The sequence below is a fragment of the Pimephales promelas genome, chromosome 17, assembly GCF_988280905.1.
Source record: "Pimephales promelas chromosome 17, fPimPro1.hap1.1, whole genome shotgun sequence".
Lineage (NCBI taxonomy): Eukaryota > Metazoa > Chordata > Actinopteri > Cypriniformes > Leuciscidae > Pimephales > Pimephales promelas.
Window position 1 is genome coordinate 15,071,978 of NC_142785.1, and position 16,307 is coordinate 15,088,284.

The window sequence follows — 16,307 nt, forward strand, 5'->3', positions numbered from 1 at the left end:
GCAGAAATCTCTAATTTCATTATCTTCATTTCATAGTTCCAGAGAGGAAAGTCTTACTGGTTTGGATCGACATGAGAGTGACTTAGAGAATTTTTAGGACAGTTTTACAAAGGTATAAAATTGCATGTAACAAAGTTGTTGCTATTAATCTGGATACTCGACAAATTAGTTTCACAGACAGTGCTTAAATGAGCCGGGATTTGGGCTTAGTTCAATTTAGGACCTTTAAGACGGCTTTCATAAATGTGCCTTAGAAAAAAAAAAAAACATTACTGCTGTGCATCTTGAGAAAAAAACACTGGCAGTGACATATTTTAAGTTATGCCTGTGCAAGTTGCTTTCAGTTGAAACAGCTCAAACATGTTTGGGACTAGCTCAAGCCTTTGTCTGTGAATCCAGGGGCACATGTTTTTGCAATGATTGATTCATGCTGGTCTGAATTGTATGTTGGATTGTAGGTTTGATGTGTTTCATGGTGAACAGACCACACAGCAGGAGGTGTTTCTGACCTCTGTCAAGCCCATCCTCCCCCACATCCTTAATGGTCAGAATGCCAGTGTGTTTGCCTATGGACCCACCGGAGCAGGTATTGTTCCTGGCTTTGTCTTTTGCAGTTAATTTGGCTTTTTAGATTTGAACTAAGTTTTATGAAGTGATTCTTATTAAATTTTCATGATGTGCTATTATATAGATAGACATTTCACACTGTAACACGGAGGATTTCTTCTTCCTCCTCTCTTCAGGAAAGACCCACACCATGTTTGGCAGTCAAGAGGAGCCGGGGGTCATTCCCAGAGCTGTGAAGGAGGTCTTCAATCTGGTTGGAGCTCAGGAAAAGGGTCAGGATGGTTGGGAATACTCAATTGGGATGTCTTACTTGGAGATCTACAATGAAAAGGTATTCTTTTGTGGGTGTACATGCGTACCACAGAATAGTTGCGCTTTTTAATTTATTATTATTATTAATATTATTGTTTAATGGCTTTCACGGTTCCTTGGTTAAATTCATCTTGTAATGAACGGCATTTTAGTGCTACTTTGAGTGTGAATTATCATATGCATTGAAAGACAATAATATACAAAAACTGTAAAGCCCGGAACGCACCAAGCTGACGGTCGGCCTTCGGGCAGTTTTTTGTGGATCGTCCAAATAAGTTTACTCGGTGTGTTCCACACGGTTCCGTGCCGTCAGCTGAACATAGTCCCCGTCGGCTTTGTTTCGCCTGATTTGACATGTTGAATCGGCGTCGGGGAAAGAGAGAACTCTGATTGGCTGTTCAGCTTAGTGAAAGAGTCGGTGCACGAGAATAAAAGCCAAACAGCAAGCAAAGAAGCCAAAACTTTTATCTTCTGTTAATATCTAAATATTAACATGAGTGGAGTGGAATGAAGAAAGTGTTTAGCAGGAGTGATATTCAAAACGGTAAGCACGCGTTGCTTTGTTTACAGTATGTGTATCTGCAGCCGGCAGCCTCGGTTTTTCTTTTTGAATGGCGAATATGGACTAATATATCTGCAGAAATGGGCAGTTGGCTCATTACACGCAGGCGCGGAATGCACATTCTAGCTAACAGTCACCTGTAGTTCTCTCGGTGTGTTCAAGTGCAGCTTTTTACCCGACAAGAGCGGAAGAGAGGCGATAACAGAGTCGGATTTCATCAGCGCTAGTTCGTCAGCTTGGTGTGTTCTGGGCTTAAAGGTTTTGCCACAAACTCAATTGACTGGGTTCTCTCCTGTGTGATTTCACATGAGTCTCTTCAGACCTTAGAACTGACTGAGGCTGTGTGTGTGACGACCTAATTGAACTCTTTTCCACAAATTGAACACTTAAGTTATTTTAAAGGTTTAGGTCTTTGCCTAGGCCTATTTTTAATTTCTGTACAAATTTCTGTGCGGAGGCAGGCGAAAGTAAACAAGGCAGCGTGAGTCTCCACAGACCGCGCGCGCACCGCTCCAAACGGTCGAGGCGTTTATACTTGGAGCGCTCTCCGTTTTACTATTCCTTGAAACTACAGGGGACGACTCAAGTAACTGTCCTCTAACCATCAGGAATCGGTGAGAAGAAGAAAGATAAACACATGACCGTGCTTATTTTTTTAGTAGGCTATTCCACCACCAATACAAAAATAATCATGTAAAATCCAGTAAACCCTGAGATTATTACTTGTGACATTATAAAAAATATGTATATGGGATTGGGAACTATGTATATGTATGTATAGAACTAAATTAATGCTCTCTTAAATATTTAAATACATTCACTAAACATGTTTCATTAAGTTTCATGTACATTTGTATTTAACATGGACTATTGTTCATTTAAAAATGCTTTTTATGCTATTGTATGCCAAATTTTTAAAATGTAACTAATTTAGACATGCAAACTGGGTCCTGGTTTGATGAAGTTTGCGCTCGCTCGGCTTTGTTTTTGAGAGAACGTTTCATTTTAAAACCTTTCTGCAGGCCAGTAGATTATTATTTAGTGTACACATGAGTGGGGTCAAGTTAAACATTTTAGTTAGAATTTTATTTTATACTGTGCATTGTGCTAAATAAATATTTGCATAATTTGTAATTGATTTATTCTTTGAAAATATGAAATTAATATGCAATTGCATTATTGCAATGCCTTGATTTTAGTAAAGTTTGTACCCAGTCATAGCCATAAATGGAATGATACTAATAATTCTTTCGGTGTTTCGGTTATCGGTTTTCGGCCTTGGTTTCCTCTTTTTCGGTTTCGGCCAAGAATTTTCATTTCGGTGCATCCCTAATACACACACATGTATAACATTTATTTATATTTAAAGGATTAGTTCACTTTTGAAAACTTTTGCTGATAAATTACTCACCCCCATGTCATCCAAGATGTCCATGTCTTTCTTTCCTCAGTCGAAAAGAAATTAAGGTTTTTGATGAAAACATTCCAGGATTTTTCTCCTTATAATGGACTTCAATGGGAACCAGGTCCAACCGAGGTCCAAACGACAGTTAATAACAGTTTCAGATGCAGCTTCAAATGTCTTTAAACGACACCAGACGATGAATAAGGGTCTTATCATGCGAAACGATCGGTTATTTCAAAGCTTATTCCAAAAATGTAACTTTTCTAAGGACAAATGCTAGCCTTGTAATATATTGTGAGGCGCGTTTGCAATGTCACGTAATACGTAATTACGTTCAAAAGGTCACGTGCGACGTAGCCGGAAGTACAGAATAAAAATCGTCCGACATCGTTGTTTTACCTTTTAATTCCTTTTTTGTAAACGGCGTTTGAGTTAGTTTTCACGTTCAACCTATGCGTTCAACTTGTAAACACTCTGACTCTGTACTTCTGGCTACGTCGCCCGTGACCTTTTGATCGTAATTACGTATTACGTGACGTTGCAAACGCGCCTCACAGAATGGAGAAAGGCTAGCAGTTGTCCTTAGAAAAGTTACATTTTTGGAATAAGCTTTGAAATAACCGATCGTTTCGCATGATGAGACCCTTATTCATCGTCTGGTGTCGTTTAAAGACATTTGAAGCTGCATCTGTAACTGTCGTTTGGACCTCGGTTGGACCTGGTTCCCATGGAAGTCCATTATAAAGAGAAAAATCCTGGAATGTTTTCATCAAAAACCTTAATTTCTTTTCGACTGAGGAAAGAAAGACATGGTTATCTTGGATGAAATGGGGGTGAGTAAATTATCAGCAAAAGTTTTTTCAAAAGTGAACTAATCCTTTAACACTCACGCACGCACAAAGATTCTTGAATGAATAGAAGCAACATTAAGTCTTTTGTATAAGTACAAATGTCACTTTTGAACAATTTAATGCATCCTTGCTGAATTAATTTGGTCCAGTTTATAAAAAAAAATTCAACATGTAATTTTTTTTTTTTTTACGCTAATACCCTATTTCATTGGGCATCTGCTCTGGAATATTGATTCGCTTTGTGTCTGTAGGTGCTGGACCTGTTGTCTCCAGGTTCCCAGGACCTGCCCATCCGTGAAGACAAGGACCGAAACATCCTCATTCCCGGGCTAACGCACACACCCCTCTCATCCTTTGCCGATTTTGACACTCATTTCATTCCCGCGAGTCTAAACCGCACCACAGCCTCTACTAAACTCAACCAGCGCTCCAGCCGCAGTCACTCTATCCTCCTCATAAAGGTTTGAACTTGCACATTTCACTTCATTCTAGTTCTCCTTAAGCACTTAAGCAGGTCCTGGTCTCTGTGTGGTAGACCATGATTTGGTAGCTGGTGCTGACAACAAATCTCTTCCTCAAACAACCACTGACTTTTACTGTGTCTGCTGGTTGTAATTGGGAGAGAACAATTGTTAGTATTGTAAAGCTAGAGCCCTATGACTTATGTGGAAAACGCAGATCTCTCATTTACTGTAAAATGCAGAATGTTACAGAATTGGGCAAAATTTGAGAAGTCACTTGATGAAATCGCATTATGGACTAGTCGCAATATTCGACTATTGATATATGAAGTCTACATATTTATATCTACATATCTACCGCAGTTACATTATGCGCTAAACCTGCCAAAATAAAAGCAACTGACAAATATAATATGTACAGTAGAATTGTACTTTTCAGAGTAAGAACCGTAATGCAGTATTAAAACAATCTTTTTCAAACACATTTTCTGTGTGTGCCAAGTAATTGTCCAAATTTAATTTGATTATCAATTTAAATAATCTTAAATAATTTTGTAGTGTTATGCATTCAATTGATTACCACTGTTTTTGGTAATGAATTAATTAAATCACAAAACACAATTCAGTCAAAAATAAAACCGCCTTTCTGGGAAAAATAAACATTTAATTGTCCGCTGTTGTTAAAATTAAGTTTGTTTTCAATGTTTTTGATATTTAAATTAAACCATTAAAATGGAATGCAGATATACAAAAAGACCTGTGGATAATAAAACTGATTTCATAGGGACCTATAAAGGTTACCAACCCTCTTAAAAAGACAAATCACATCAATGCTTTTATTTGCTCTCAGGTAGTGAAGTCTCAGCGTGGGCCTCCACACAGACAACAAACAGGAAAGTTGTATTTGGTTGACCTGGCTGGTTCAGAGGACAATCGACGCACGGGAAACCAGGGCATTCGTCTGAAAGAGAGTGGAGCCATCAATCTTTCCCTCTTCACCCTCAGTAAAGTGGTGGACGCTTTGAACACAGGGGCCGGGGGCCGCGTGCCCTACCGGGACAGTAAACTCACCCGTCTGCTGCAGGACTCTCTGGGTGGTTCCGCACATTCTGTCATGATCACCAACATCGCACCGGAGTACAGATACTACTTTGACACTTTCTCAGCCCTTAATTTCGCTGCAAAGTCCAAGCAGATTGTCAATCGACCTTTTGTCAAAGAAACTGTTTTGGCCCCTACAATTGGTGAGCAGTTCAGTGTTCTTATGTAAGGTTGTCTGAATGCTGAGAATAACGGTTTATGTAATTGTAGTAATTTTTCCCTTCTTGTAGGTCATGGAAAGAGATCCAGAGATGAACGGGAAGCTGGAGGTTCTGTTGGGCCCCAGAACAAGAGGTCGAAGGAGGTAAAGAAAGCCGAACAGTCCCCGTCGCTGCCCGTACATCCACATGGGTAAGAGCATGCATTACAACAGCTAAATTGGAGCACTTAAGCAGGTCTTGGCTTTGTTCGGTAGGCCACGATTTGGTAGCTGGTGCTCAAAGAAAAGACTCCCTATTCCGAAAAACCACAGGCTAAATGTGCCTTGTTGGACATTCTTTGGGAGGACATGTACGTTATTGTGGGGTGATCTACACTCACCTAAAGGATTATTAGGAACACCATACTAATACTGTGTTTGACCCCCTTTGCCTTCAGAACTGCTTTAATTCTACGTGGCCTTGATTCAACAAGGTGCTGAAAACATTCTTTAGAAATGTTGGCCCATATTGATAGGATAGCATCTTGCAGTTGATGGAGATTTGTGGGATTTACATCCTGGGCACAAAGCTCCCATTCCACCACGTCCCAAAGATGCTCTATTGGATTGTACTAAAATGGCCCCCACAGTCACCAGATCTCAATCCAATAGAGCATCTTTGGGACGTGGTGGAACATGAAAATGAGTTCACTGTACTAAAATGGCCCCCACAGTCACCAGATCTCAGTGAACTCATTTTCATGTTCCACCACGTCCCAAAGATGCTCTACTGGATTAAGATCTGGTGACTGTGGGGGCCATTTTAGTACAGTGAACTCATTTTCATGTTCAAGAAACCAATTTGAAATGATTCCAACCATTTTATCTTTAAATGGTATTGTAATTTTTCATAGTTATGATTAATATCTAAAATCATTGTAAACAAATAATGAGGATGTACATGAATCTGCTGGTGTAGGTGTTCTTTAAGATTAGATGTTTTTCAGTTCACCAGATACATCAGTTCTGGAAAGACTCCTGGCCCTGGAGAAGATGATGATGGGCTCCGCTGAGAGAGAGAGACTCGACCTGCTCAAAACTGTGGCACAGTCCCGGAAAGAGATTCAGGTATCGTGTACGCTCTTCTGGCTTTTCTCCAAATTAACTAAAACTGCCAATGGGTGACTCCAATATATCTTCTGCTTTCTCCAAAGATGTTGAAGGATAAACAGAAGGAGCTTGAAGACAAAGCAAAAATGTTTAACAAGCAGAGTGAAAATACTGAGAAAGAGTCCAAAGATGCTCTTCTCTTTAAGACTGATCTGCCCCCATTGCACAGAAAACAGTCTACAGCTGCCAAACCGCGCAAACAGCAGGCTGTTGTCACACCGCTACAGGGTAAGATGTGGCTGGCTTCATCCTTTTCTCCTCCTGGGACCCTTTATGCATGAGTACTCGGCTTTGATGTTTTATGACCCTTTAAAGACGTTTCCCGGGTCTTTTCTCTCTACGAGTTCATTTGTTCTGTTTGCAAGCACTGTTCTATGATGCTGGGGTTGCTTCACTCTTCAGGGCTCAAAGCGTTTCCGCTCTTTCCCCTCTCTCATCCTGCTACGGTCAGCTTTTATGGTTCCGGATGAATTATTTTTTTGCAATTTTCAATTTCGGTATTTGCTCAGGGGTAAAAAGTGTTAAATGCGTTTTTCAGCGATATACTGTTGGAGAACATGCTGCAAATAGTGACGTTTAGATGAATATGTAAATATGTGCTGCTCACTTTTCCTCTGATAACAAAAATGACAGCTGTTAAGAAGCTTCTGATCATAGCAATGTTGTTGTTTGCACACCCGCTTTGCAGTTCGGCTCTCCAATCAAGTCTCGTTTATTTAGCACTTTAAAAAACAGCTTTACTGTATGAAACATGCTAAACAGTGTTGTGTTGCTTTCAAATAGCATTACAACTAAAGTTTGTACTATAAAACAGCTCTCCAGTGTTCATGTAAAAAACAAGTATGGTGGAGCCTAGTGTTGTCAAAAAACTCGGTACTTCGGTACCAAGTCGGTACTAAAAAAAAAAATGTTACGGTACCAGCTTTTCTAGGTACCGAGTACCAGGTTAATCCAGTTCTGTTCTAGACGCGATGTCTGAAACGTGCACAGTTGCGTCCTCCTCATAACGCTGATATGGCTCTCTCTCTCTCTCTCTGAATCCACTTGTTGACACGAAAGGAGGAAAGAGCCACATATAGAAATATTTTGGATTAGGCTAATGTCACGTTGCCATAAGAGGCCGATTACATGCAAATTCGCAATTTCAAATATAGGCGTGATTCAAGCGCGCTCCTAATGAAAACTCGTTGGCGTTGCATAGCAACGACAGACGCCGCATGAGAGCAAGCGCTTTGGAAAGAATAAGCACGCGCAAAAATATAATTAAAAAACACGCCCGACATGTGAACGGCCTCTAAAGTGCTTTCGGGGTAGTTTTACGAGTACATGAGCACAGTAGTATCCACCCGACACCAGAGTACTACTGGTATTAGTATTGTCATTTAATGTCAGTGCCAGTTCTAGGCGTATTCTTGCCTTTATAACTCAGCAGGTTTAAAAAGCCTTTTTAAAATTAAATATGAATGCAGTTTTAGATTAATAAAAGGACAGTCAAGTCAAATAAAACATGTTTTATGGTAATGCTACAAAGATACCATTCATCAACATTACTTAGTTATCAACACATTGAGTGAACAATATATTTTTACAACATTAATTAATGTTTGAAAATGTTATTTATTACAAACACCTGATTGTTCATGTTTGTTCACTTAATTCATTGTGCATTAAATAAATAATGGATTAAAACTTTACAAACAACTTTAAAAATGTGTTCGTGTATACTATTGTTTATTTTAGGTCATTTTATCTAATCTTTTTCTAAAGTGTTTATAATACAAATGTACAGTTTCCATACTTGTAACCGTGATAAACACTTAAATATATGTAAATTTAAACTAAGCTTTGGTACCGAAATTGGTACCGAGAACCGTGAATTTTAACTGGTATCGGTACCGAATACTAAAATTTTTGGAACCGTGACAACACTAGTGGAGCCACACCTACCTATAACATAATCTCCATGGGCCGATGGTAGGTCGACGGTGTTTACCAGCCAGAGCAAACTTTTCCAAAAAGTTTGCATTGGCAAGCTGTTTTTGAACTCTAAACCAATGTCGTTTTTGATTTGAAATGCCATCACACCAGTTCTTTCATTTAGCTTGAAGTATATCGGGCCTTTACTCTTGGAATTGTCAATTGATTCATTTAGGATAGCATTGTATAACATTTTAGAGTGCATTTCTCAGTCTCCCAGGTGCAGCCGTTGCAGCAGTGTGCTGTGGTGTGTAAACCCTCTCAATTATTGGATAAGAAGAAGAAACGTGTCCAATCCGAGGTCAGTGTGCAACATTGTGTGCTGTTAAAATGCAGATGCAGGTCCGAATAGTTCATCCAAATCTCTCTCTCTCGGGTGTTTTGGGAGCCGGGACAGTTGACTATTACCTCTTGCACAATTGGGCCAGTGTTGCTAAAGTTTATCCTATGCTCGTCTTTTTTAAGTCTTAACAATTTAAACATTCGAGTATGGCTGGGCGATGTAACGATAATTATTGTGATCATTTTTCTCGAAAAAGCGATGTCAAGAGTTCGGTAATGTTTATGTGCTAAAAGCGGAAAAAATCTCATTTGAACTTCGCGCCACACGAACTGTTTATCCACAAACGGCAGTGTCAAATATGCTTTTCGAGACAAAACATGTAATATTGCAGCCTGCATTTAAAACTGTGCTGAAGATACGTGCCATCAAAGTCAGGCAACAGAAACCTGTTTCAAGACTTAACAATATCCTCTAATAGCACATGCAGAAACCAAGAAATACATTTTTCTATATATCTGAAGTTTTTCTTTAACCGTTAACCAAGGCCCTAATCGGTTAATACTCGGTTAACCATAGTGTGCGCGCCGCAACCTCAAGATACAGAGTTAATTTTTAACACCTTTAATAACTGGTTGGACCCCATTTGAAACGACATTAATTTATAGAAATAAAACGCTGTGGTAAGTTCAGAGCAGTTAAAGTAGGCGTATTTCCATCACCCTTCAAACTGAAATTGCCAATTCAAAATAAGCACATTGGAAACGCGTCCATTTCGCAAAAACTCTGTGTCTGCAAATAATAATAATAATCATCATCATCATCATTATTGTAACATTTTATTAGGCTGCATATATAGAAGACACTAGGGGTGTGCGATATGACACTTTTTAATCGTGGACGATTAAAATGTCTCCACGATCTGCTTTTGAAGAAATATCGTAGTATCGTGTTACAGTGCATTCTATCAGTTCAGTTCTGGCGCCCCGTCTCAACTGTACAACGCGACGTAGCCTACACATCACACGTTAATGAATAGGTATGGGACACTGCAATTCACAAAAGTTCGTTATTTGCATAAGCCTTGCCGGTTAAACATTTAATTCACGCGCTGATGCCCTGTTCTAACGTGCGCTTTCCTGAGCGCATATACCCACGACAATCACATGCAGGCACTAGAAGCCTGTCAAACAGCGCCTGTACTGGACTAAGTTATCTTTCGAGTCTTATTATGCTAATACTGTTAAATACACACAATGTGTACATAAACAGGCTATGTCTAAAGTGAAAGCAAACATTTGAGAGAATATCTGGTGTAATATGCGTCTATATTAAACACGTCGCGTGCTGGTCTAAAAGCGACAGGAATAAATAGTACTGCCGCATGTCCTTAAAGGGATAGTTCATAAAAAAAAAAAAATCTGTCATTATTTACTCATTCTAATGTTATTACAAACCTTTATTAATTTCTTTCTTGTGCTGAACACAAAAGACGATTTTTTTTTATGTGGGTAACCAAACAGTTGCTGGTCCCCATTAAGTTACAGGAGAGAACCTAAAAAACTATAGGGGGACCAGCAACTGTTCGGTTACCCACATTATTCAAAATAACTTTTATTTTCAACAGAAGAAAGAAACTTATTCAGGTTTAAAACATCTTGAGAGAGTAAATTAAGACCATTTTCATTTTGAGGGAACTATCTCTTTAGTAAAAAAAAAAAAAAAAAACACAAGGAAAAAAATCACTCACTGACTGAGAACTTTAATAGTAGCTTTAATAAGAATCAATTCATTCAGTGAAGTCTCTGTAGTGTTTTAATTTCATATTTGCTTAATTTAATTACTTTCTTCAATGCTACTGCTAAATACACCTAGTGCATCTGAAAAATAAAGCACTATTTATTTAATTTGAATATTAATTTGTGTAATGTTTATCTTGTCTTATTTTTTTAATAACAAAGAAAATAATGACAAAGATTTTTATCTTCGCCACTGGCCTAAATGTATGCCTTTGATACCTAAGGCTTTGTTTTTAACATAAGGACATTAGTTTGGCTGTAATGAACAGCCACTTGCAAAATATTAAAACCAACTTGAAAAAGAATCGTGATAAAAAATCGTGATCGTGATTTTCCTAAAAAAAAATCGTGATATGATATTTTTTCCATATCGCCCACCCCTAGAAGACACCTTTATCCAAAAAAGAAACAAAGCACAAATAAACACAATATTTTTGACGCATATCCAGTGTGTGTGGAGCGATCCACCCATGTGAACACTTGCAGTTCTTTCAGTGGAAACAAATGCTCTTTCATTTCTGGTCATGCAGAAAATAATAATACATTATTCGCAAATACATTTATTTGCATAAACTCACAATAACAAGGAAACGTTGTGCTTTAACAATCAGGTGCGCTTCATGATCTCCGTGAACTGGAGAGCGAGAACTGAAACAGCCACCGCATTCGAATTTGTTCGTTTTAAATTGGACATTTAAAGCTTAGTCTAGAGGTTTGTAGACTAAAGCTTTAAATGTCTAATTTAAAACAAACAAATTTGAATCAAAAGCCAATATCTTCTGACTATGTAATTATGTAGCTAATTAATTTCTCTTTAAATGTGCATCCGGAGATGGAGATGTTTTGAGGCCTACAGTTCAAATGAACATTTTGGTTATCAACTTTGCATTTTACAAAATACAACAAGCGTTCATTTTTCATTTTGAAATGATTTGAAATTAATTTAATTGAAATTATAAAATTTGTTCTTTTTTAAAATTCATAAAAGATACAAGGAATAGCCTACTAGACAAAACCTCAAACAAATGCCACAATCAAGACCTTGGAGCAGAAATGAGGGAGAACTCGGTCTCTTTCCCTGCCATTAATGCTTGGATAACACGCACGCAGTTTTAAATAATTTTATTAGCATCTTTCCGTGGTTGAGGCACTGAGCGATTTATGTGACTATATGGAAGTTGTACTGTAACTTTCAACGTACTTTCTAATGTTTATTTCATGCTTTAACGTAGTAAAGGGAAAGAGATGGTCCGGTCACAAGATTGAACTAAGCTGCGCTAGAGCGATCTGTCGATGAAACGGTATTTATTGTTTGACAATTTGCAATGAAAAGGTCTCAGCTTTCAAATTGTCAAAGTAGCAAAGAGCAAAGTTTATTGCGATTTATTGGATGGGAGGAGTCCTACGGTGTTCATTAATCCGCTGAAAATGGCATAGACCAAAATATTGATTCTTGGAAATATCAAAATGACATTCAGAATGACTTTTTTTTGTCTTTATTTTTGCTCTTTAGGTGTGTGAGGGTAAGGAAAATGGTGGTGTGGATCCACCCTCTGCTGTAGACGTCAACTGGGAGTCCCATCTGGATTCAGCATTACTGGAGCAGTCCAGGAAGAAAATCCTGCAGACGCTGAACTCCGGCTCTCTGAAGGAGCTCAAAAGCCTGCAGCTAATCGGAGACAAGAAAGCCAAACTGATCATGGGCTGGAGAGAGATTCACGGAGACTTCACGCAGGTATAGTGCTGACTGATGCTGAAGAAAGACCACCTGTAGAGATGGAGTCCTTACCTGTGGAGACGGATGCTTAAAACATTTAATATTTATTTTTTTCCCCTTGTTTGTAGGTGGAAGACCTGAAGAAAATTGAAGGCATTACAGCTAAACGTTTCTCTTCTTTCATAAAGGTATTTGGTTTGCAACAGTGATGTCTACTATGGATAAGGGTTGGGCATTGATGCAAATTTCACGATTCAATTTGATTTTGATTCACAAGTTTCTGATTCAGTTAACCCTGATTTTTGAACTTGAATATTATCATAATATTGAAGTTTAAAATTAACCGATTTATTTGTATAGACAAATGTTTTCCAGTTTCTAAACTTGTTTTCACGACAGTTCTATTCAAACATAGATATTAAGGCTGCATTTACACTGCAGGTCTTGATGCCCAAATCCGATTTTTCTGACTATATCCGATTTTTTTTTTTTTTTTTTTTTTTTTGAGACGACCTGCTTACATCATCTTTTAAAAGTGACCCATATCCGATTTTTGCATTCACACTATACACTGCTGAAACTACCAAATGCAGATGTTCTGATGGTTCTGAACCGGGAAATTAAGCAAAACAGCACGAAATTCAATGGATGCAGATGCGAATACAATTATCCAGTGTTTTTTCTTTCCACAATATTTCAATAAGTCATCAAAACATTGGTCTCGTACGGTGGAGAAAAAAAGAGGAGGGGCTCTGGCCATGAGCACTTAAAACGATGCCTCGTATCTCGTGAAATGTCTTCAAAAATTGATTTATTTCTGTAGCAACCCTGCATTTTTGCCTGCACTCTTCACCCCAAACACTCAAAAGACATGAAACCTCCGCATTGCTCCACTGTGTGTATCCTTTCTTCCATCGCGCCTATAATCGCGCAGTTTTTAATGACGCATGACTCTCATTTACAGGGGAATATCCGATTTGTCTGCTTACATGGCACACGCAAATGCACGTATCTGATTCATATCCGATTTCTTACCACATCTCAGATCTCAGAAAATCGGAATCTATAAGTTTTTTTTTTTTTTTTTTTTTTTCCTGCTTGCACGTTCTCCGGTCATATCCGACCTGTGCCACATGAGAGGAAAAAAACGGTTTTGGGTCACTTGAACCATACAGTGTAAACGAGGCTTAAATGACAGGTTATGTGTGAGTGGAATATGTAATATGATGCAAATATTTAATTTTTCTAGCTGAATGTTTATGAAAGGCTTCTGAGGTAAATGTTACATTGTTTACAAGCTGTTTTGATGCATTTTTAAGGTTGAAACACGGAGCGATTACATGATACGTTTCATTATCTTCTGTGGTTTCTTTCAACATACCTTCTGATGTTCATTAGCGTTTTTCATGCTGCAACTAATGAAGGGGAAAAGATTGATTCACCTGTGCTCTGTCACGCCAAATTAGATGGCATCAAAATGGTATTTAATGATTAAATTTCGTAATAAAATTGCCGCAGTTGAAAAATTGAGACCTGTTTCATGTTAAAATTGAAAGCGCAAAGATTATTGCAATGATTGGATGGGTGGTGCAATACAAGTAACGTTTAGTGAAGTTTTGTGGCTGTATCAACTGAAAATAGCACAGACTAAAATATTCTTGGGATTTAATAATCAATATCTGTTCATCCAATTGGGAATCCATTCAAATTGAGAGATGGGTGTTTTCAACCCAGACCCAATATGGATTTTTAATGTCTGGAAGGAAGCAAAATTGAATGTGATTTAGGAAATTTACTTTGAATCACACACACTCTCACTACTCTTCCTCCACAGGCGAATATTCTCAGCAGTATGGGAAAGTGAAGCATTTGAGCATTGATGACTGAAGAGGAGCGTTTGAGCGCTTGTGCTTTGAGTTTTTTTTTTTAAGATGTTTTACACCCATTTTATGTGTATTTTGTGTACATTTGTCTTTTTTGTTTTTCTTTTTTTTTTTTGGGGGGGGGGGGGGGTCAAGTTTATGTATACTTGACTGCTATTTTCCTTTTTTTTTTTTTTTTTTTCTGATTCCTGTATGCCATATTCCAGTTTTTCCTTTAGTATTTAACTTTTTTTTTCTTTTTTTAAATGAACATACTTCATTTATCATGTGGTACTAAATAAATGCCACCAAAGAAGCTCAGTTTTATTTCACTTGTCAAATGTCTGTATTACCTGAAATGGTTTAGTTTTGTGAACCACTGCAGTATTGGTATTCTCAAAAACATCCTTTAACAGAGCTATAATTTTAAGATCAGTGTGAGTGGCCAGTGTACACATTAGCAAATCTGCAGAGGCGCCATGCACATTCAAACTCAGGCTATTTTTGATCTGCAACTTCCAAAAGATGTAAAATGTTTTTAGTTTTGTTAATTAACCCTTTTGTCTGACAAACTAGACTGGAAAGTGATGCACTTTGTAAAGGCTCAATTTTACTCACTAAAATTATAGGTTGAAGATAAACTTATTAGCCTGTGTGCCAAGGACTTTTTGCATGCGGGTGGTTTGGGCAATCGGTCCATAATGTTACAAAATATTATCAATGTAGCAGAGTTTTGCTATTTAATGACAAGTATTATATATCCATCTAAATGTCATCATTTTATGAAAATGACTAGCCGAACATCTGAACACTTACTTGGGAATCGGGAAGGGTTACAAAAAACGCTTCCAAACATATTTATACGGTGCTGTTTAGTTTTACTTTTTCCAGTGTGGATGATTTAAAGAAATTTATTTCTGTAAACTAAAGAATGTGGAAGACAATCAATGCAAGGTTTATAGTCTTAAAATTCTGTAATGGCAACAGTACAAAGGCCTTTCAGTATGAGTTTGTGATTCAAAACTCTTATTTCAGTAAAAGCTGAAAACTTTATATAAAAAAAAATGAAATGGTGTTCTCAAGCTAAACTGCAGGACGGAGACTCCAGGAGCTCTGTAAGTATGTTTATCTTCATTTTTGGCACTTAATAGTTTTAAAACTTAAACTTATGAATCTGTAAAAAAATGACTTGTCAAATTGGTTTTATGCAGTGTAATTATATTCGTTAATTTGCTGCCTACATGGCCATATGCTCTTTGAGGGCTCTGAATGTCCTTGACTTGTCAACCCGTATTTGGATTTTCAACTGAAAGTGAATGTAAATCATTTGTTGGTGAGTGTATGTGTCTGCTCTTCTCTGCCTGCAGTCAACACTGCTTATTTATTACTCGAGAGACGCAATCCTTTAACCAGCTTGACAGACCAGACCAGCCAATCACACAACTGTATGACAAGACCACAGCGTAAATTCACTTTCATGTTTTCATTGTGACGCTTGTAACCCTTTTTTTACAAGAAGAAAGGAAGAATTTACAAAAAGACATTTATTTCAAGTTAAATTCACTTATCTATTTCTGGAAGCTTTTACTTTTTAGGGTTGCCTTTCACACTTCAATGTTCATATGTATTTATAATCACTGAGTTATACAAGTTATCTGCATAATTTTCATATTATGTGGAACTGCTAATGTTTATCACAAAAAAACGGTATAGTTTACAGTAAAAATACAGTGACAACACACTGTTGCAGGGTGGCTTCTGGGTTGTATATTTTACTGTTCATAATATATTTCTTTAAGTAAAATAATTTTAATATACCAAACTACTTAAAGCTGAATAAACTGTAAAGTTATTAGTATTTTTCAGTTCCAAAACAACAATTTTTACTGTATTTCACAGTAACCAATATCATGAAAATGGTATAATTTAGCAATAACTTATTGTATTCAAAAATCTTTATTTTTTAAAAGTATTAAAATACTTTTTACTATCTATTTACATAATAAAATAAGTAGTCAAATACAGTATGGGGAGAACATATTGTATTTTTGCAGTTTTAGTTCTTCAACTTATAGTTTTAGCAATAAATTAGTAATTTAAAAGT

At 37.4% G+C, this 16,307-nt stretch overlaps 1 protein-coding gene across 1 annotated transcript in view; it reads left to right on the forward strand.

The window, feature by feature from the left end:
* The window catches only part of kif22 (kinesin family member 22), a 15,689-nt gene extending 1,342 nt beyond the window's left edge, over positions 1-14,347 (forward strand). The window contains exons 3-13 of the mRNA XM_039664725.2: positions 459-586; positions 744-898; positions 3,949-4,158; positions 5,009-5,402; positions 5,490-5,610; positions 6,406-6,526; positions 6,613-6,796; positions 8,758-8,846; positions 12,138-12,359; positions 12,470-12,529; positions 14,176-14,347. Of these exons, the coding sequence (XP_039520659.2) occupies positions 459-586; positions 744-898; positions 3,949-4,158; positions 5,009-5,402; positions 5,490-5,610; positions 6,406-6,526; positions 6,613-6,796; positions 8,758-8,846; positions 12,138-12,359; positions 12,470-12,529; positions 14,176-14,205 (1,714 nt within the window). The 3' untranslated portion in view covers positions 14,206-14,347. The remainder of the gene's footprint in view (positions 1-458; positions 587-743; positions 899-3,948; positions 4,159-5,008; positions 5,403-5,489; positions 5,611-6,405; positions 6,527-6,612; positions 6,797-8,757; positions 8,847-12,137; positions 12,360-12,469; positions 12,530-14,175) is intronic.
* Positions 14,348-16,307: the final 1,960 nt, after the last annotated feature.